We start from the raw sequence: 23391 nt of genomic DNA, 5'->3' as shown, positions 1-23391 counted from the left end.
GTAACGATATTATGCAGTAAATAAAGACATATGTGCATTTTACATGGTACTGTAAATAAGAAATAGGTACATAAAGTACTCCGACAGCAAAATAAATAATGTCAAAATCATCTTAAGTAAGTGTTCCATATGTTGAAATCATTTGAAGTGACTGTTCCAAACGAAAGCAAGGAGGTGCTGGTGAGCGGTGTCTCACCTGATCCGAAGAAAATCATGTGAAGACTTTTCCCACAAGAACATTTGAAGAGGCTTGGACCAAAGCATAACTTAAGTAGTCAACAGAAAACCAGTACCGGTGAAGAGACTCTTTACTACGATCCCAAGCAGGCAAAGACGATCCAATGCGGGATAACATCCGACAGGAACACCAAGTAATGTCATGCTAATGCTAAGCCATGCTTCTCGAAGTGCGGTGTCCCCGGAGACTTGAAGATCATCAGTAAACAGTACTTTGATGTGCAATAGCTGCTGAGGAGTCCACGTACAAATCCAAGATGGCGGCACGTTTGTCGACGGAATGTCGGGTGGTTCACTGCACGCCAGAGCAGCAGGACGTCCTAACAGCAGCGCAGACAACGTCACTGAGGAGACTGAAGAACGGATCCTCGAGACAAAGGTAAGAGCGTGCCTGAGCTCGTGGCAATGTATTTCAAAAATGAAAAACGGCAGTTGGCAGCACAAGTACACGAAGGACTGAGGCAAAGTCCAATTTTAAATGAAAATAAAATGTCTCACCTGAGTTTGCCAAACAGTACCAATTAAGTGCACACAGCCAAAGTCAATTAAAGCACACAATAAGAAATAGGTCGAGTAGACCGTTTTTTTTTTTGTTTGTTTTTTCACAGGAGCATCGTACTAAGTTGGTTGCACTCTTCAAACTGTAAGCAGTCCCAAAAAGGTAACAGGCAGTTCATAAAGTAAATACTCGTGGTAACTTAAACTTGAAGTACAGGGAACAACAACGTAGTTTAATCACATGCTCCAATACATTTATGGTAGTACTTCGGTGTTAGCTGCATAATAGATCGAGTTAATCTCTCACGAGGTAAATTCCAGATCTATATAGATAAGTGGTTTGCCAGTCCTGATTGCAAAGATTAAAGCTGGGTTGGCACCATACATGTAAATCGATATTACAGCAAGCAGGAAAACTTAGGCTCCTAAAGGAACATGAATCGCCTGGGCAGGCTGTCCAGGTGGTAGAGGACACTGGTGGGACTCGGGAGGGCGTTCTTTTCCTTGTATTTAATTTTAAAGTTGCTTTTCCATGTTTCTTGTATAAATAAAGTTCAGTTAAATTGTAAATTTCCTCACCTCCTATATTCTTTTGCCAAAACACGCAGGGTTTCTTCAAGACTGTCGCCAAAATGTTGTAAGGTATATTGTACAGATGACCAGAGGTAGCCAGGAGGTATATTTTCATGTAGAGGGTTTATTTATAAGATGTTACAAGTTTCAATAGGTCCAAAGAGAATCCCACCAGGAGCAGCATCTTAGCCACTCAGCCCACTCACTCCAACTGTCATTCTCTCTAACCAGCAGGCACACCAACATTCTACACACTCTCTCATCGGGCATTCCATATTCCACGCATACACCACATCCATCTTGGTTAAGCAGCTAAGGGGAAGATACAATTAAGATAATTAAATTACAACACATATATACGTCTAACAAAAATGAAGATAGCACAATCAAACAAATGCAGGATATTAGCCTCCCCAAAACGTTTTTGTATTTAATGGTGAAATAATTTGTAAACAATAAGGCACAGCTATGAAAGCAAAGTATGCACTACCATATGCCTGTCTCTTTATGGGACAATTGGAAGAAATCAGGCTAATAAATGAAGGGTATGCGGAGTTGTCGAAACATTGAATATATTCTGGTGAAGCTGAAACATAGGGATGAGTGTTAAAATATCATGACTGCAAATATGTATATTGATTGAATATTCTTAAATTGATGTACTTGTACATTGATGTTATAAATATGTTCAAGGTACGTAGATGTGGAGTTAGGAATTGTGACTCAGTACTTATTAACATAAACTTACCTTCAAGATATGGTGGTAGGCAATATTCTAGCTGCAATGTTTCTGCAGTGCAACATTTTTGTAAATAAACCACTGACATACAACAATGGTTTAAACTATAGTCAGAATTCATATGGAGACGTCACAATGATCCATATTTAAGTAATGATTTACCTTTGGAGGATACATTTAGCTTTTTTATCAATACAGTTAATCAATTCAGTTATATACTTTGCAATTTTTTTTAAGTAAATCTAAATTATAAATATGAGAATTTTAGTTCAATGTAGGTTTGTTTATTTTGTACACGCAGGAAATAAGGTTTGTTAAAAAGAAAAAAAAGAAATATGAATTAAAAGTAATGATAATCATACAGCACATGCATGATAATATTTTTCATTTCCTGTAAAATATGGCAAAACATTTCAATGTCCTTTGTAACAGAATTACTCCAATCACATGAACTCAACTGATGTGGGTGGTACTTAAAGACTGGAGGGAATTATTACCATTACCTAGATGAGCACATAACACTAAGTGGCATCAGGGCAGCTCTGTTCTTTAGAACAGTCCTAAAACAGGATTTAGCACTAAAGAATAAATATCTTAATCTTTGCGAATATAATAAAATCAAGAGCCCCTTTCCATAAAGATGTGCATAGTTATACAATACTTTTCTCAGATCGAATGCAGTACCCTAATAATTTTACTTCACTTCATAATGGGTTAGAGCAACATAACCCGGGGTGTTTTCCCACTTTTAAATTTATTACAAGACAAAACATTGCAAAATTCTCAGCATTTCTGTAAAACTATTTAAGAAAATCTTGAATTTTCTCCCTAATTTTTTATTTTGTAACCAGAAAGGTACATCAATAGAAAGCTGTGGTTCTGCCCAAAAAGTGTTTATCCTATTTGCTGATATATCTTAGTCTACATACGGATATGTGGCTGAAGATTAAAGTTTTGGCGCCGGTTAATAAAATCTTTGATGAGATGACCGTGAGGCCTTAGCTTTCAAACCAGTATTAGAAAATACAGACCACGAGATAAGTAAATCAAATCATATTTACTAAACAGATCACATCATTCTACTCAAGGTGCCAATGCACAATAACATTAGATTAGTGTTATACATAGTATAAATATGTAATGCTTGGTAAATTGTGATACTGAGTGGGAAGGTTAAAGTTATAAACTTTCCATAACAGATTTGATTTTTAATTTCAATACAGCTGTGGCGTTTATAGCACTTGATCCAAAACAAACTTTGATATTTTTCGAAGGACAGGTTTTCTAGCTGATCCTTGACTACAGGTCATCTATAGAGTATAGAGGTATTTTGTTCGTAGAAGTAGAAAATATGTTGTTGGCCCTCAACTTATTGACACATGAATGTGAATCCATATATATTAGTACTCACAAATTAAGTTGCGCACAGCAAGGCCCCCTGGAATGACATACCAAAATATGAACCAAGGCCAGCTCCTCTGGATTGCGGCATTTTTCATGCAACCGTTCTTCCACGCAGGCCTCAGACGGATCGGGCTTGAAACCACAGCAGTAGCGGTCTAGACGATCCTGGACCTGCGGAAGACAATTTATGACTTTACTGACTTGAAGATGTTAGTTACCACGAAACACAATGACTGGGTCTGATTAACCACTGGTAACTATTCGGAGCATACTTTATATCATCATCTTTAGCTTGTCTGTAGCATTACAGAAGTTATTAGCAGTTGCTGAGATTCATTCAAGCATCCCATATATCACTTTTTTGATAGTCTCAGAGATATCCCTTATAATGAATGGTTATGCCTAGGTGTGGGTCCTGGGGTAGTTGTGCCGCAGGTGTCAAGCTGCACCTCACTGATGAGGATCAACATGTTATGTTATGTTATGTTACGTTGTTTTTGTATAGCGTACGGCTACTCGAAAGGAGTGTCCCGACGCTTTTCCACCCGTGGCTCATAAAAGTAACACAACACAGCTAAAACACAAGACCCTAAAAGGAGAAAAAAAAAGAAACAGTTTAATAAAAAAACAGACTAGGAATTAAAAAGCCAAGTCTTCAGGCTCCTCCTAAACTGAAGCAGATTGGCAGTACTGCGCAGCGCAAGCGGAAGCGAATTCCACACCTGAGGCGCTCGGCAGCTGAAGGATCGCCCTCCTGCGCGCGCCTTCCTCACCCGTGGAACCACCGCTTTAAAAAGGGTTTCCGAACGGAGAGAGCGAACTGGATGATAGAAGTTCAGTCTCCGCTGTAAGTATCCCGCCCCTGATCCATGCAAAGCTTTGTGCATCAGGGTCAAGGATTTAAACAGAATCCGCTTCCTAATAGGGAGCCAGTGAAGCTTCTGAAGCAACCCTGAGGCACGGGCACGTCTGCCAAGACCAAAAATTGCCCGGGCAGCAGAGTTCTGCACCACCTGAAGGCGCTGAACCAGATAATCTGGAAGGCCAAGAAAGAGGGCGTTTACATAATCCAGCCTAGAGCCGATAAGAGCCTGAACGGTAATCCTCCTGTGTTCCTCCGACAACAGGGGCAAGAATTTGCGAAGCATCTTCAGGATTCCGTAGCAGGTACCAGCCAGACCAAGGATATGAGTTCGCAACGCCAGCTGATTATCTAGCTTGACACCCAGATTTTTAGCAACCTGGGAGGACTGAGCCGGAGGATTCATGTCAGACGGCCACCAATGCTGCCAATCAGGCTCGACGACGCAGCCAAAGAATAAAATCTCAGACTTGCCCGAGTTGGCCCTCAGACTGTTCCGTTGGAACCAGTCGAAGACCAACGCAAGGCAGTCCCGGATTCTCTCTCCATCAAACTCTTGGTCTTTCCCGCAAGTGAAGAGGAGTTGCGTGTCGTCGGCATAGGAGACGATCTGGGCCCCACAGGCCTCCACCAAGGCCGCCAAAGGGGACATAAAGATGTTGAATAACGTGGGGCTCAACACAGAACCCTGTGGAACCCCAACTCCCAGTGGCGGCATCTCGGCGGAGCTCTGGGAAACCCAGACCGACTGGCGGCGATCTTCCAGGAAAGAGGTGAACCACCTGAGCACCGTCCCCCTGAGGCCGATGTCATAAAGCCTCGCTAAAAGCGCCTTATGGGGGACGGTGTCGAACGCCGCCGACAGATCTAACATGACCAGCATGGCCCTACCGCCGACATCCAGAGTCTCCCTGATAATCTCAGTCACCTCCAACAGAGCCGTTTCCGTACTAAAATTAGGACGGAAACCCGATTGAGATGAGTGGAGCAGATTGTTAGCTTCCAAAAAGCCCGACAGGACTCCGTGGGCGTGTTTTTCCGTGATCTTCGCCAGTGCAGGTAAAAGCGAGATTGGCCTGTAGTTCGCCAAAACCTCGGTGTCAAGACCCGTTTTTTTTAAGAGGGGGATCACCATCGCTCTTTTCCAAGAGCTGGGGACCCTTCCCTCTTTCAAGGAGGAATTGAGGACAGAATTGACCATAGGATTCACCACCGCCGCCATCCCGGCCAAAAATTTGGCAGGGCAGGGGTCGAGTGGGGAGCCAGATTTAAGGTTAGCCAATAACGCCTGAGAGACATCACAGGCAACAGTAGGGAAATCGGATAGCGTCGCCGCAGATATCTGCGGTAGACTACCGTCCGCCCTAATACCATTGCCTCGCTCCGGTCCCCCCTCAAAGGTGGCCTGAATGGCCTTGATCTTACCTGTGAAGAAGCCAGCCAGATCATGCGCCCAAGCATCCGCTGAAACTGGAGGGGGCGGATGAGAGCTGGAGATAGTAAACTCCTTCACGATATTAAAGATCTCCTTACAGGAGTTCGCCGATGCCTCTATCCTCCTCGCCAGATAGTCCCTCTTGGCATCCAGGATGTCCCGATGGTAGGCCTTAACTGCTGCCTTATAGGCAAGTTTGGCCTCCCCATCGTACATACGGCGCCACGCCCTCTCAGCCACCTTGCACTGACTACGGGCCACACGAAGCGCCTCCGTAAACCACGGGGCCGATTGCCTCGCCACCGTGGACCGGGGGGCAGCCTTGGGGGCTAGATCATCCAACCTGTCTATAAGCCAACGCTGTAGAGACTCCACATCACTGTCCAAATCACCCACAAGATGACAAGGGTGATCCAGAAGCGCCTGCTCAAGCAGGTCTGGTGTCACTCTATACAGTGCTTGCGAGGCTGGTCTGAGCAAAATGGGCGCTCTATAGTCCGAGCGTACAGATTCCATCACCGAGAAACTGATCAGCCAGTGGTCAGTCCAAAGCATCTGCCGGGTAGCAACCTCCGTAGGTGGAACAGATGAAAACACTTGATCCAGGGTGTGCCCCTTCTCATGTGTTGGCCCCGACACGCATGGCACAAGACCAAGCGGAGATGTAACGTCCAACAGTTTGGCTGCATCAGAGTCATCTGCCACATCCAAATGGAAATTAAAATCACCGGCCACAATACAATGCTGTGAGGTCAGAGCCAGCTCAGAGGCGGCCGTCTGCAGGTCTTCAAAAAAAGAGCCCACAGGGCCGGGTGGCCTATATACCAGCAAGCCCTTCAGGGCCTGACCCGGTGACAGTCGAATTGTAAAAGCCAACGACTCAGCATTCCCAATAGCGTTCAGGGGAAGCACTGAGCACGAAACATGTCTGGAGTTGCTTGTGTTTCTGTGCAGAGGGGATGTAGCCTAGTAGTTCAGGTTCAATAGTTCCTATTGGGTGGGCCAAGATTGATTCGAATATGGCAGGTGTATGTCCATAGTGGCATACTGAACAAAAAACAAAAAACAACCCACTTGATGTCATCCAGATTAATTACCAATGGCTGAGATAAAATAAAGCACTTCATCTATCGTGTTTTACATACCATACAAAACTAGATGAGAGCACTAAAACACACTAAAGTCATCAGTTGTGAAACAGACCACATATGCATTCTTGTTTTGGGGGATAATGAACTCAAAAGTAAACCAGAAACAAACAATTAGTAGTGATTGCAAACAAAAAACACGTACAATGTAAAAAGAGTGCGTGCGTAAAAAGCAGATACATTATACATAAACAACAGATAATGTTGTGTAGTATTCTAGTAAGCCAGACTTCTCAATTCAGGTTAAACTCTGAGCCACCAAGAACACTACAGTTTTCCAAAGGTTGCAGGTGGGACTGAAGGGCTGAGTGAAGGTAAGATGCAAGCTGATATTTCTCACATTAAAAAAGAATTCGTTTACACTGGATATTGGTTCTACAACCAGACCTAATGAGACAACACACGTACAAGAATTCATATGTTTGCTGGATATGCCCGTTTAAGATATCCTCCGGGTGGAACGTGCGCTTTAGAAATACACGTTATATTAATAAAGTCATACTTACATTAGCCTTTAACCCGTCACGCAAATTTCTTTTTGGATACACTCTTATAAATGGAATATTAAGATGGGATATGAAATGTCTTCTTGAACAGCAGAAAAAGAATGCAGCAGCTCATTGACATTCTACTTAAATTAACTGTGATAGTCCCAATCTTCAGGACATTTCTTGTTGTAAGAAATTCTTTGTTGTATTCTTGAATATTGTGATATATTAATATTATAACCAAAATATTGAGGATCAAACTATTAAACGGTAAATGCATATAGGGAAGTTTTGATTTATTATTCTTAATTCCACATCTACGTCCCTTGAAGATAGATAGATATATCATCAATGTACAATTATGTGATGCTAGAAAATGAAAATCTAAACATACTTATCTGTCTACATTTTTGCACTCGATTTTTTGGTTACCATATTAAGGTATGACACCATTCCCTACTATTGAGATATTTTATTCACAAGCTTTAAATATGTTGGACAAAAGAGGGCACGGAATGTGGTACTGGCAATTCTTGGAACCAAGGGACCATCTTTACATATAACTGCTGCCAATGCTTACCAGGAGGGTGTTCCAATTTACTGTTGGAGATGACAGAGGTGAAATGTCCATTGATTTCAGTTTGGAATTTCAATTTGCTTTAAAAAAGTATGGAGAAGATTTCAAAGCAAATTATAGATGAATGTTCAGAGTAAACTGATTCAAAACTAGACGTCAAGATCTCCGGAGCAAAGCACATACTCTCAGAAGTCTCAAACACATGCACACACTTTTTAGTCAACTACATATTGAATATATTTTTTGCTACTATAGGAGATCACTTTTAGATTAAATAATCTGTTTTTGCAACAGGGAACATGTCCAATCAATCTAACCCAATGTATCAATGACAGAACTGTGTATGCAGAGCACACAGACACAGAATACTGCTAAAGAATCAGCTATGAACCTTTGATTCAAATTCTTTTAAAAATGTTGATGACAGAAAATCAAATTGATGAGTATTTTTAATATATTATTGGAAGTGTTCCAAATTAAATTCAACTGATGCATTTAAAGCACTTCAAATTTTAATTCAATGATTTTAATAATTGCCTGAAAAGACGAAACACCACATTTGAACTGCAGTGAAGAATGGTAGACCACAGACCATTCTGCAAGACTGTCTTAAAGAATTCATCCTTTGTCACAAAGTGCTTATATAAAGGACTGGATTAAATAATTGCTATTTGCTGATATATTATGTATTCTAAGGTAGTCTTTTGTTGCTCCATCTCTTTTTGAGGCACTCAGTACTTGTAATTTATCAAGGTATATGAAATATGAGCACTGATTTTCAAAGATGCAAAACAACAAACCTCCCTACACTGACAGATCACCCTCTCAACTTTCACCATATTGGTTAGCATTCTCCTCCCTCTCACTCTCACTCATTGGGTAGACCGTGCCCTTTTACCCGAGTGTCATCAGCCTTCCCACAATTGCCCTCTTGCTCACCATCAATTCTAAAGATTGCCTTAACCCAAGGCCTCGCCTCTCGAAGGTGCCTCTCTACCCATCCCACCTTGTGAGGGGATGGATTTGCAAGGTGAAGCTTTGCACTCTTCCTGCTTTGCTGTCCATATTCTCTTGAGGTGTACCGCTTCTGAGCTCTTGATGAGGGCTTGAATGGCTGCTGCGCCTGCGGTGTAGATTCTGCATGTTCATGTGTGTTCATGCATGTCTGAGGGTGAATCTTTCACCACTGCTGTCTATTTTGCAAGCCCGGAGACAGTTGCACAAGTTATAATACTGCTACCCATTTTGTGCCTATTCTCTCCAAGAATGGGGTTCGCACTCTACGTCCGGGGCAGTCTCTCTTCCTGTTGTATACGTGTGTATGGGGGGGGTAGGAGAGTTGCACTGTTGCTTTTTTCTGTGATGTACCATGCCTGGTATAGTGCATTGGCATTTATGCAGCGGTTACTACCCCCAACAAGGCACTGGAGGGATTGGTGTCACTACAACGCATGCTTTTACCACGCATGCCTTTACAACGCGGTTTTTACCACGCAGTCCATTACAACGCATAATGCTTTTAGGCGCTGGATAGTGAATTATTTAATTTACTATTCCAACTCCAGTCCCCGTGGATAGCAGGGAAGGTGTTGGATAGTAAATTAAATACATTCCCTATCCTAGAGCGCCCCCCAGCGCATTGCGTTGTAATGGTTTGCGTGGTAAAAGTTGCGATGTAATGGTAGTGCGTTGTAAAAAATTTGTTGTAACCGTGCTACACCCACTGGAGTGCTTTCTGTGGAGTGACACTGTACTCAAGGACCCAACATGTTAGTTTAGGGTATTGAGGTTGAAGTCATCAGGTCTTGGGAGTAAGCATAGGATGGACTACACGCTTTGGATTAGGGAATGGGAACCATGCGAGATGGTGCATGAAGATAAAACTCTGAATAAGAATTTGAACATATGATAATACCCGGAAATCACCATTCAGGTGAACTTAGTCGAGTTACCCCATAAGCTCTTTGGTAAGATAGTCAGGAGGTCTATATGTGGATAGAGCTGATTGTCTTTACGTATAAAATTGAGAAGACATATAACAGCTCATAAGGACCCTAGCAGTCAAGTTGGGAATAACCAGTTCTCAACCATTCCTTTGAATTCAGGATGATTGTTAGTGCCTCTTAGTTTTACTGGTAGGGAGTTTTCGTGTTAACTGGAAAATTAGTAATGGTGTTAGTTTGGAACGTAGTTCCTTGGTTTGGGAGTATTTAGCAATTTTCATCAGGAAAAAAATAGGACCTTTAACATTTATTGCTTTGCGTGTGATGCTTGATAATTGAAAAGAGAATCTTATTGTAACTGGTGGAGGGCCTTCAAGATGGGGCCAATACGTGTTCATGTCTCAGTTTGTAATTCTCTTTGTATCATGGTTGAGAGTGGGACCCAGTAAGAGTGTTAGTTTTGAAAGTCCAGTTTGCAGAGAATGAGTGACTCAAGTAACTTAAAAACTTTTTGGGAAATCCAAGGTGAGGGAAAATGTGTCAAAGTGTCCGCATGCTGTGGAATGCCGACTTAGGTTTGCCCAGTTGGGCATTCAGAGAGAGTGCAGAGGCCAGGACTATTTCTAGATTCTTTACTTCTTTAAATATTTTTGCAGGATGTCTGGCCAGAATGTTAATGGATCCTGACTCTTCCAATCTTCACATGTGTGTATTTCTGTATCCTGTGCATTTAGTTGTAGCAGGTAAGGTTCAAGCTGCTGATTTGCTCTGGTAGAGGTTTGATAAACATGTTGAAAACAAAGGGAGAGTTGTTTGACCACTGGGGTACTCCAGTTTTGATGTTGTAGTGTATAGAGCAGAAGCAGTGCTGCTATGACATGTCTGTCAACTGTTTTTAAGCTGTCCCAATTGCATTTAGTGCAGATTCTGTGGTTCTTCCAGGGCAAAATCCTGTTTTGTGGTCTGACTGTAGCCTGTTGTATTAGAGGAAGCGAGACAGCGGTGCAAATGGTACTGCGTAGTAATTGCATTATCTTGGATCCAAATTCTGCTTCTTGATTAGAGGGCATATGTGTGGTTTCTTTAAGTTCTGCATAAAAGACCAGTGGATAAAGATTTCTTGATTATGTTCATTGCATGGATAGCTGCTGAGCATGGCAGCAGGTTAGTTTGCAGGGGGCGTGGATCCATGGGGGAGTCGGCGACCTGCTCACTTTCACAAGATCATCAAGTTCCAAGATTGCTAATTTCCGGGAGGAAGACAGGGATGGGATTCTTTTCCTGGAGTGGTCAATTTAGGCGGTTTCTCAGGGTAAGAATTATTTTTTCTGTTTGCTAGCCATTGGTCTCAGGTGACCGCTTGGGTGATGCAGTGTGTTAGCAGTTAGTCACAGAATTGTTCAGAGTAAGCAATTGTTACCTGCCTGCACTCAGGATTGCAGAATTCTAATGAGATTTTCTAGAGTACTGATTTATGCATTCTGTTATGTCTGTGCATAAGCATTTGCCATGTTTTGTCAAGTGAATCCTTCAATTTGTGCAAGTGTGTTGAGGAGATGAAATCTATGCTTTTATCTTTTTTAAGTCTTCCCTCATCCAAGGTGTTTATTTATGTTTGGCTTGTTTTTGATTGTTGTAGGGGAATTGCTTACTCAAAGGCTAAAATGATCCATTCACATAACTTCTTTTTTGAGTTTATTGTCTCAAGCTGTCTGTTTGTAGTCAGGAGGGTTTCTGATCTTCTTTTTTCAGCTTGTTTCAATGTGTGTATGATGTCACAGAAAATGTGGAATATGTGAGAGTCCTGCAGGTATCCTGTGTGAGCAACAGATTAGGTGGGGATCACTTCAGGTGACAAGGTTTGTAGATGTGCCATCAGTGCTTACTTTGAGCTGGTGATTTCCAGTGCTCGATGCCGGCACCTAATTGTCAACACCGGCAATTATGACAGCATGCCTCATGGCGGCGCTGTTTGTCTAATTTACAGATGAGCACAAGAACAATTGTTTATTAACTGAATATACATTAAAAAAGGGAAATACCTGCCATCCTAGACATTTTTATGGCTTTGGGGGCCTGGAATTGTCCGAATTGTCACACCTGTAGGAGTGTGATGGTTAGTAGTTGTGTTGCTACTATCATTGTCCAGGCTGGCTGGGGCAATGGGTGATGCAAGCTGCAGTGGCGTCCTGAAAAGGGCCCTGGAACTTATTGTTTCACAAATTAAGCATGGGGTGGCATACAGTGCATGTCCTGCTGCATGGGTGGGATAATCTGGAGTAGGATGTATGTAGTAGAGATTCTGGTATGGTGGTAAATTTAATTCCAACTGGTTAGTATCCCACGTCAACCCTTTCCTCATACTTGACCATCTGGTTCTGAGTAACCAAAACCCATTATCAGACCTCAAAAGGACGCAACTTTCACCCGCTGCTGTCCCTGAAGCTGTTGGTTCTACCAATGATCACAGAATGGTCGACTACCAAGAATGGGCCATCAAAGCTATGGGTTCCTTTGCTGTAACCTCCAATACCCCTTACCCCCTGCATACACACCTACTGCATGCCTAACTTTTTTACAGGATGCAATAGAACCCAATTGCTCGAGTTGCGTGCCCCTAGAAGCTTGTGGTATGCACAGGGACATCTCTGTATTCTGTTATAAGGGGTGCCCTTGTGAATCCAACTAAACACTAGTCTACATTAACCTATATATTAATGGTTTCTTATCTAACCTTGATGGCTGAACACGTTTGTTGTAAGGTGTAGCATAATTGGCATCCCAGCTGCCCTTTTTTACCATCCCTCATGCCATCTGAAATGCCACACTGGATAGCTCCTGTTCAGCCAATCATAGGCATTACTTTTGTGTAAACCATAGGCAGCCCAAAGATGAAAGATGCGTTCCAACCTCAGGCAGACCAAAAATATAAGATGTGTGTCAACCATAAGCAGCCCAAACATTTAAGATATGTGCCAACCAACAGGCAGACCAAAGATGGAAGATGTGTGGCAACAACAGGCAGACCAAAGATGGAAGATGTGAGCCAACCACAGGTAGACCAAAGATGGAAGATGTGTGCCAACCACAGGCAGACCAAAGATGGAAGATATGTGCCAACCACAGGCAGACCAAAGATGGAAGATGTGAGCCAAACACAGGTAGACCAAAGATGGAAGATGTGTGCCAACCACAGGCAGACTAAAGATGGAAGATGTGTGCCAACCACAGGCAGACTAAAGATGGAAGATGTGTGCCAAACACAGGCAGACCAAAGATGGAAGATGTGTGCCAACCACAGGCAGACTAAAGATGGAAGATGTGTGCCAACCACAGGTAACAAAGATGGAAGATGTGTGCCAACCACAAGCAGCCCAAAAAGAGAGATGTGCGCAGTGTGCCAATCATAGGCATACCAAAGATGTAAGGTGTATGCCTAGTACTGAGGGCAAAAAGATGTGACCTGCACGACAACCATAATTGAACCACAGATGGTTCTTATGCCAGACAGCCCAGAGAGGCGTGCCAACTAAAAGAAACCAAGAGATGTTCCAACCATAGGCAGACCACAGATGGGCCATTCAAAGGCACAAGTCATCAATGTCCAGAGTTCTGATGTGCCATACTCCCCATTACTTGCTACCAGAAGCCCTCTTACACTGGCCAGGTTGTCTCTGTCCAATCAAATGTCACATTTGAAGGAGGCAGCTGTCAACCTTCTGACCCTCTTGGTGTCATTTCTACATTCCAGAGGGAGCTGCTTCAGAAGCTGCACTGGCCCTAAAAGAATCGAACAGTACCACCTGTTTACGAACCCACACGCTGCATGGCTACATTGTGTAGACTGCTGAACTGAAATAGTTAGGGAACTCTTTTTCTGTGCTAGAAACCAAGTTTCGCTTTTACCTCTCAAGTTCGCATCGGTCATGGTTACCTTTACTGGATAGAGGGATTCTTTGGTACTCAAGCACAACACCCTCCATTTCCCTTTACTTCATTTATCAGTCTTTGATTTTGGGATTCCGACCCTCATCTTACCTTTATTCACATGGTAACCCTCATAGTGGATTACCTTGCTATCATTGCTAGCTCGCGGACTCTCATGGCCCAAAAAACAACGAAATGTAAGCACATGCCAAAACCTTCTGTTTGTAAAGGTGGTGGAGATCCCTCCCCTTCTTACTGGTCCTCCATCAGCTTGGGGATCCCTTCCCTTCTGACTGGCTGTCTGTCAGACGACCAGCATCTTCCTAACCAGTACTCCATCCTTCTTAGCTCTGCCCACTGAGGACCTAACCGATGCCTGGACTTGGATTTCACCACTTATAGGCCCTCTCTACTTCCAGATGCATGCAAGCTGCACCAAAACCGATAACCCCAAATGCATTTGTGAACAACTTTCATTCAATTTTACTCCTGTGTTTGATTCTCCACAACACCAGCCCAGTGAAACCTGTAGGTCCTACCTCCTGCCCTCAGGCAGCCGGCTATTCAAATACCTATTTGAATGACCAAGCAGGGTCTTACTCCTGCTCTAGCGCCGGGACACCCTCATGGGTGATTAAATCGCTCTACAAATCAACACAACAGAACAGCTTCAGGTCAAGTATGTTGCAAACGCCTTGATGGAGCGGTTCAGCTCATCCAGGATGAATGTAGCTGTTTCAAGGTTACCTTTCTGGCTGGGGCATAACAAGTCTCAACGCTCTTAGGACTGCTCTCATGTCCACTGTCAATCTTGACACCACCTGGTTCACCGTGCATCTCTATGGATGAGAGGGGTGTAGCAATCAATAGTGCAATCTCAAAAAGTAGAGAGTTTCCCAGGGACCAGAAAGGACTGGGTATCAACAGTTTTAACAAAAAGAATTCCTTTCTGTGTATTAGTCTTTTGATAAGTGACCAACAGGCCTACACGTATGGATCATTTAATATTACTTTATACTTATAGAATTACTCAACATTAGTACGCCACACTAGAATGTCATTTTTAGTTACTCTCAAAATTTTATTTTTTTTAAAATTCTTTTAAAAAGAAAGACATTTGTATTTATAAACTTTGTATTGGATTTTACACACTTTAAATCGTTAAAAGGGGTGCTCTGTTACACTTATAACTGCTATCTAACAATTCCAAATTACGGTTTCTAAATCAGAGTCACACCAGGTTAAAAAAGATTTTGTATATTCACATTAAATACATCAATACAAAACAATTCATATACAATTAATGAGTCCCATTGTCGACGCGTTTCGGTGCGTAGGTTACATGTTACATTTGTGGCACCTTCCTCAGGACAGACGAATATTTAAAACCAAAGTTATTGCTTCTTTCTAAAAAAAGGAAAGATGAATATAATCAGTACATTATTCCTATGGAGAGTCTTTTTTCTAGTTGTGGACTAATCTGATAGTGGTTTCTATGTAATTTATTTAGTCCCCTTACTTGAAGTATAGGGATTTCAGTCCTTGTATTGACTTTCAGGACTTCTTAATTTCAATTTGGCGTTGCGCTTTTTGTCGTACACACCAAGACCTTATTCAATCATTGGCTTTCTAAAAGGGAAAAGCAAGGGATTATATGCCATGCTGGGAGATAATGTTGGCTAGTTCGTCCATATCTCATACCTTACTTACTCATGGGGATTTTATTTATCCCTTTAAATAAAGGTGTCTGTCAAAGCAGGTACTGTGTTTCAGTCTGGCCCTTATGCATTCGGTAGTATTACTGTGCCATGTACATATGGTAATGTTACTGCACCTGTAGACAACACAATAATTACTAAGGAGTTAAGGATCTTGCTCTTAGATTGGTTGAACTTATTAAAGTGATCTTGCTGGTACCCACCTATCACTTTGTTGCTTAATGCTGACACTCAGGCTGTTTCTTTCTTGCACCCTCTCACGTGGTGTCTGGCAACCTATATTAAAGATGATATAGCGTTGTATTTGAGTGTCTTAATCTCCATTAATTTCACAGTTGTCTATTTGCCCTGTCATGGTTGCTTCTTGGGCGATTGGTATGTAATACATACCTTATTGAGATGAAGTGATTTGCATTAGCCCGGAGTGCAGCTCTTGCTTTTCTTGTGCCAGAGAAGCTTTAGCTCTTGGGTTGGAGCGATGTTTTTAATTCAATCTGCTCTCGACCTGAAAGGTCAATAAGTCATCTTAAATAGAGGCATAGACCAAGACGAGTTTACATTACGTCTACGCATATACATAATGCCATTTCGTATTTTACCGGTTTCTACCTCCTGGACATAGGCATCTAGTATTAGCTGTTGCCCAGTCTCCAACTCTTTTAACATAAAGACCCGTGGTAATTAATTATTAATGCCGGCGGTATGGTTCCCCACCGTTCGCCTGCTGGTTAGCACTTGTGGCGAGGCATATAACCAGAGGACGCTCCACCCGGATGACACAGCCCCCATTAACTTGCACAAATACAGAGCGCTTACCTTCTCATTACCGGCGTGAAGTAAAAATGCTTGCGACCGCTTCCTGCTTAGACCGCTTCTGATAATGCTAGTCAGACAGCGTGCGCCTTATATACCTTTGCGTATACTTAATTGGTTAACTATTAATTGAAGTAGATTGCTTAACAGCGCGGCATTTCGGGCACCATATCGGTAGTTTTTTTTACCGCAACAGTTTATTAAAACTACAAGGATCCTTGAATGTGGCTTCGCTCTCTAATAAATTCCCCAGTTTATAAAAACACCCTGATTTCTTTCATTTGTTGTTAACATTACAAATGCCGATATTGAATCCATGGGCTCTAGTAGTATACTTGTTTAGTTTAAGGGCGCCCGTGTATAAGCGCCATTTTGGTAGTTTATCGTCCCTATTTAGACTACAGGGCCACGAGTTCGAGGCCTTTGTTTTCCCGGATACGCCCCATACCGTTTGATTATTCTGATTCGTTAAGCATCCTGTCCTTGTATTCACTATATTTGTTTTGTATGAATAGATATTTATTTTAGACACGTTATCGCTGCAGTATTCGTTACTGATTATTTTATATATATTCCCCTCGGCGCCCATATATTGGCGCCATTTTGGTAGTTTGTGGTGCTCGTTGTGGACTACGAGGCCTCTAGTTCGAGCCCGCTGTTATCTTGAATTTAATATATTTGCGTGGCACTAACGCGGCTGTGTTTTTTCCTTTTTTTTAATATTGTACATTTGTATACATGCATCGTATTCTAAAAAAAAGCATTCTAAAAAAAAGCATTAGTGCTGCAAATTAAAGACCAGGGCTCGCCCCATTTCCCAATTACATAATGATTACTACATTTTATATATGTTGACAAATTCCACTGGTAGGGTTTAAACAATACATATTCCATACTCACTCAGCAATCCACGTATTTTACAATTTCAGAAAAAACAGGCGTTTACAACTTTATCGAGTGTTATTTCTGTGCTATTTGTCACAACCTTTAGTGCATATATTCCAGATTCTTAGCATTTTTCTTTCTCCTCTCTACCCTCAAAACGAAGCTTCACCAGTTACCCCGAGCAAGAACTCAGATACATCAGTCATTATTATTCAAATTAGGGTTGGTTGCAAGTCATATTGTGGTGTAGATTTCATTTTATACTGGCTTCAAAAAAAGTCCATGAGGGAAGGGTGTGCTAACCTATGGAGTGATTACCGAATCATTCTATCCCACTCCTCACGCCCATTTAGTCCATGATAGTATGACTTGAATTTGGACATATAGAATTGTTCCCTCTGTTTTCGTTTTTTGTTTAAATCTCCCCCTCTTACTGATATCTTGATCTTTTCCAGAATGAACCACTTGATATCATCAATATTGTGATTTTGAGCTATCCAGTGCTCAACTAGGGGGGCATTCTTTTTTTGATTTTTTGTTGCAGAGCGATGTTCCGTGAGTCGTAGGCGCATTTCGCGCCCCGTCTCTCCAATATAACATTTGTCGCAAGGGCACACCAACAGGTACACTACATTAGTAGTGCGACAGTTCACGTGTTCATTCATCCAATGGGTTATGCCCTGCACCTCTAATTTGTCAGTCTTAATGATGTTTTTGCAGTGCGAGCAAGAACCACACGGCAAATTGCCCCTGATGGGGTTATTAGTTGCAACATCTCTTTGCCCTCCTCTTTTTGGTTCTTTGAAGGTGTGTACTAAGTGATTTCTTATGGTCTTATTTCTCCTATATGCATATATCGGTTTGGTCATCGGTGTTATTCCTGCTTTATTTAATATGGTCCAATTTTTGTTTATCAGATTCTTCACCTTGTTGCTAAAGCCATTATAGTCGTTTACCATAACGATTTGATCATTACAGTTGTTGGATTTAGATGATGCCTCAAATAAACTATCACGATTATAATACTTTGCACGCTTGTATGCTTGTTTTATTAAGCGTTTGGGGTATCCTCTCTGGGCGAGCTTTGTTTTTAAAATAGCTGCATGTTTTTCGTAGCTCGTTCTGTCGCTACAATTCCGCCTTATTCTTAGGAATTGACTAAAAGGTATTCCATCTTTTTGGCACCTTGGGTGATAGCTTTTATGGTGAAGGAGCGTATTTCGATCTGTTGGCTTAACAAATAAGTCCACATTAAGGACCCCTTCTTTTTCGTGGATCTGAATGTCCAGGAAGTCTACTGACACTTGGCTTTTATTGGAGGTAAACTTCAGATTTGGATCCCCACAGTTTATCCATTCTAGGAAGGTGTCTAATTCGCTTTCCTCACCATCCCAAATGAAAAAAATGTCGTCTATGAAGCGTGACCAGCACTTCACATTCTCAAAAAAAGGACACATTTCATTGTAAATATGCTTGGTCTCGAAATTACCGACATACAGGCATGCCAGGCTGGGAGCACATGTGGCTCCCATACTGGTGCCCTTGATCTGACAATGGTAATCCTGTTTGAATAAAAAGATATTATTTTTTAGGATTATCTCTATGCATTCTATGATAAATGTGTTGTGCATAGTTAAGTCACCATTCTCATTGCCTAAAATGTCCTTCATCATTTTTACGGTGTCTTCTTGCGGGATATTCGTATATAGCGCTTCAATATCAAGACACACCAACCATTGCGTGTCCTTATTGAATTCTCTCCCTTCAATTTTTGAGATCATATGGGTGGTGTCCTTGATATACGAAGGTAATTTCGTGACCAAGGGCTGAATAAAATGATCAACGTATTTACTGAGGGGCTCAGTTAAAGAGTCAATCCCAGACACTATAGGGCGCATGGGAGGATCTTCCAAGCTTTTGTGCACCTTAGGCAACCCATATAGTGCTGGGACCTTAGGATTCTCATTTAGTAAAAATCTATACTCCTCATCACATATGAGGTTGTCCTCTTTAGCGAAGTTTACTACATCATGGACCTTTTTCTTTAAATTGTTCCATTCTCTCACGCTACTGGGTCTATAGTGTAACTCATTATTTAGAAGTATCAGCATTCTATTCTCATAGTCTTCTGTGTTTAAAACCACTATACTCCCCCCCTTGTCTCCAGGTTTTATCGTGATTTCATCACAAGATGACAGGGATTTCAATGCCATCCTTTCTTCTTTTGATAGGTTATTTTCTGTCCATGCCTGTGTGTCTAATAACTTTTCTAGGCCACTAGTTACTGCTTTTTCAAAAGTGTCTACCTCTGATCCAACCATCCCAATATTGGGTGTCCATGTAGACAGTGGTTTTAGGCCGGATTTATTCGTGGTTTCTCTGCCTTCTTTTCCCATAAAAACTTCTTGATTCTGATTTTTCTAAAAAGGTCCCTTACGTCCCTTTCAATGTTAAATCTGCAGCCTGTTGTACTGGGGGCAAAACCCAAACCCTTTTCTAGGACACTAGTTTCATGTTTATTTAGTATTTTATTTGAGAGGTTGATTATTGGGGCTTTAAAGGCTGTTACCTCTGCTTTCTGTCTGCACTCTGGGGGTGTGGGATTTACTCCTATTAGTCCCATTCCTTCTGGCTGCGAGTCCGCATATACGGTCTCCTTGTCATTCCCCCTGCCTGTTGGTTGCCCTGACGTCCCCTCCCCGGGCTCTGAAACCTCGTTGTTGTCTCCTCTGTGGCTGTCCTAAAAAAACTGGTTGGTATTCTCTATTTGTCTGGCCTCCCTGTCTCTCATCGGATCTGTTTCTTGAGTCCTGATGGTTATCCCCTTCTGACTCGGAACTATTGTAAGAGATATCAGAGAATGTTACATTCTTTTTATGATACCTGTTCCTATTGTAGTTAAAGTGTTTGCCATTATATTCAGTTGGTGCTGGTTGCTCATAGTAGTCTTTTTGGATGTAAGGGTACACAGTTTCTATTTTGTAATTGGCTATATCTTTACGCAATTTATTTGTTTTTTTGTTTATCATATACTCCTGGCATCCACCGATGTCATCCTTGATCTCATCTAGTTTTTTCTTCGCGTCTTCCAGCGCTGTGCTGTCATTCAGTTGTTTCTCTAGGGTCTCGATTTCTTCCCTCTCTATTATAATGATGGCTTGTGCGGTCTCTATTATTAGCAACATCCAGTCGCGACTACATCTGTTCGCGATTAGTGTCCAGCTTTCCTTGAACTTCTCATTATTGACGAATAAACCTGGTTCGTTTCTAATTTGAAGTCCTACTGGTATAATACCTTTCCTACAATACTGAATTATAAACTCAGAATGTAATTCTGTTCTTATCATCTTTTTCTTTAAGTTCCAAAGTTTATTCCACCTCTCATCATCATTTTTCGTGAGTGTCATGGAGTTTATGGTCTTTGAAGAATCCCCAATAAGCTGTTTAAATTGGTCTTCAGAAAAACCAAACGTACGTAAGGTATCCATTTTTTTAGGGCTCGGACTCCTTCCCAGTGAAACTGGGAGGAGTTTGAGAACTAATGTTAAAGGAGAAAAAAAAGAAGAAGTATCTCCTAGGGCCTTGGAGAGAGAAATTCCAGACATTCCTTAGCGTTTTCTGTCATCTGGTCAGTGATTCGTCTTCCTTGTGTTTTCGTTTTAATAGGCTTGAAGTGATAGGGTAAATGTAGTTTAGTTCCGCCATTTTGGGCATATTTCGTGCGTGCTCGCGCTAAGAAGTACATAAATTATAATTAGGAGCTGTCAGCGTGCCTCCGTTAGTGAATCCAGATGGCCGGGCGCGTTCACAATTCTGCAGCTCTCAGCGCGAAGCTTCCTGAGAGGACCGTGATAACATGCCCATGGTAAACTAGAGCTACATTTCCCAAGTTTGTCGTGGACTGCGAGAGGTAACTACGTCGAAACAAAAGGAGCCGAGCACCCTTGGCGCCCAGGCGTAGGCGCATGCCTCCTTAAGGCGCTAGCTGGCTCAGGATACGGAGTAACCAAAACACACGGCGCTTCGGAAAGAATCCCGCGCAGCCCATTAAACGCTGCCGCCAGATAGCAAGGGCCGGTAATGAGGACTTTCGAACAGAAATCTAGTTTCCTGGCATGCGCTCAGACCGCAAGGGACGGGCCTGCACACTTTTCTGTTCCAGTTTCTTTCCGACATTTTCGCCAAATTGTCCATGCGAAATAAGCAGTATTTCCGAAAGGTGTTTTTGTTTATTTAACTGAAGAATTGGAAACTTCAGGACCAATTTATTTATAATTGCACAATCCATCACACAAATCAATATGATTCGTATACTCACACTTCTTAAGACATTTTTATTTCTCTGAAAGGGATTCCTGAGATGCACACTCGTAGAACTCTGCAGCGCGTTACAGAGCGGGTTTCTCCCTCCACATACTGTCTTGTAATTTAGTTTCGCATTGTACCTCGCTACATTCCTGCAGGTACGTACCCTCGGTTGAAGCTGTGCACTGAACATCTGATCTGAACAGAGCTTCTCCGACCTCCAGGACGTTTCTTGCAGCTTCGTGTAGACGGAGCCCAATATCCATCAGACACAACTACATTTTCCGGGTCTGTCTCACGAGAAAAGCAGGTCCATCAATTTGCAGTGATCTGGCTTGTGTCAGCCGCGGGGAAGCAGTTTTATTTGCAGGGCCGTGCGGTCCTGTGGGCGCAGTCTGCAGGAGGCCCCACATAGGCAGCGGTTGTCTGAAGCCCCCACTGCAGGTTATGGAGTGACCTCGGGGCCTCCCCAGGACACATCTGCAAACACAGTATCCCTCCCAGAACCAGCAAGGTAAAGCGCAATATCACAGCGCCTAGCGCTCCGAAGGAATGAATGACGCAGTTAACAGCGAGGCCGTGTATACGAGCACGAAGGGCGACAAGGCCGTGAGTAACGTCCAGACTGCTGTACGTGGAGAATAAGTGTTTTTAAAGAGAGAGCCGCCATAACAAAACGAATGCGACATGACATGGCCGCAATGCAAAATATACGGATATATCTTCAAACGGAGACTGCGTTTCAGCATTTGTAGTGAGTTAAAGGGTGCAGAATTAACAGCAATTGTGGCGCAGTTCAAGGACTGCGCCTCGTGAGGAGAGGTAGCCCAGTTTCTACTATTCTCGCATTGTACATTTGGAGATCTCACAAAGCCGTGTGACCTGGGGCAGGCTGATGTGTGGCCCCGCGACCACGTAAAAACTAAAGGCTTGGTTTAGAGTTTAGCCAATGATCTGCCTAGTTATAACTGCATTAGAATATCAGAGACTGTAATAAGGCAGGCAGGTTGCAAACAGAACACATAACCCCCCTGTAATATAAACGACCTAAATATAATCCAGCGACTGAAGCCGCACTAGTAAACATTAAATACATTTTTGCAAACAGCGTGCCCCTTATGTAAAGCGTGTAATAGAAGCACCCGTCATGCACAGCGCTGCAGCTACGTATGCACACTCTTTGAACTCTCAAAAGTAACTGACATACAACGAAATTCAATTCAAATACTTCTGTAACGAAAGGTGCATGCATGTTTACAGAAATAGAGTGGCAGTCTCATCGAACGTGGACCTATAGAGTATGGTGCTAAAATACAGTCAACGTTTGTAGACATCCGTGCAACTGACCACTGGTAAGAATGCATTATGAATACATCCGATGTTGCACGGATGTCTACAAACGTTGATATATATATATATATATATATATATATATATATATATGTATATACATATATACACACACATTATGTAAATAATATATATATGCATGTCCACACAGCTGCATACCCACATACACAGTGCTTTTATTTAACAAAATGCAGTGGTATAAGCCTATAGGTCCTAGGGATCCGTAAATATGAACAAGACATCCCAGTCCCTGTGAAACATAGGTTTCATCATCATGATCGACAGCCGCTGCCATCTCTCTACTGTCCATTGGTTAATCAACATTCTATCCAGAGGTAAACACAATCTGTACATCCCAATTACAACCCGCGCCCACTCTCTGCTGCACCTACTGGAGAATAGCTTTAGCTATGTCTCCTTTCTATGGACTCAATGTGTGTTTTTTTACCAGTGCACATGATAGTTTCCAAAATTCTACATTTTTAAATG

The 23391-nt window shown here is 42.2% G+C and overlaps 1 protein-coding gene across 1 annotated transcript in view; it reads right to left on the bottom strand.

Moving 5' to 3' along the window:
* GASK1A (golgi associated kinase 1A) overlaps window positions 1–23391 on the bottom strand; it is a 217284-nt gene that overhangs the window by 10743 nt on the left and 183150 nt on the right. Inside the window, exon 3 of the mRNA XM_078664449.1 lies at window positions 3500–3622. Coding sequence (XP_078520575.1) covers window positions 3500–3622 — 123 coding nt within the window. The remainder of the gene's footprint in view (window positions 1–3499; window positions 3623–23391) is intronic.

The sequence above is a fragment of the Lissotriton helveticus genome, chromosome 10, assembly GCF_964261635.1.
Source record: "Lissotriton helveticus chromosome 10, aLisHel1.1, whole genome shotgun sequence".
Lineage (NCBI taxonomy): Eukaryota > Metazoa > Chordata > Amphibia > Caudata > Salamandridae > Lissotriton > Lissotriton helveticus.
This window is presented reverse-complemented; position numbering and strand designations above follow the sequence as displayed.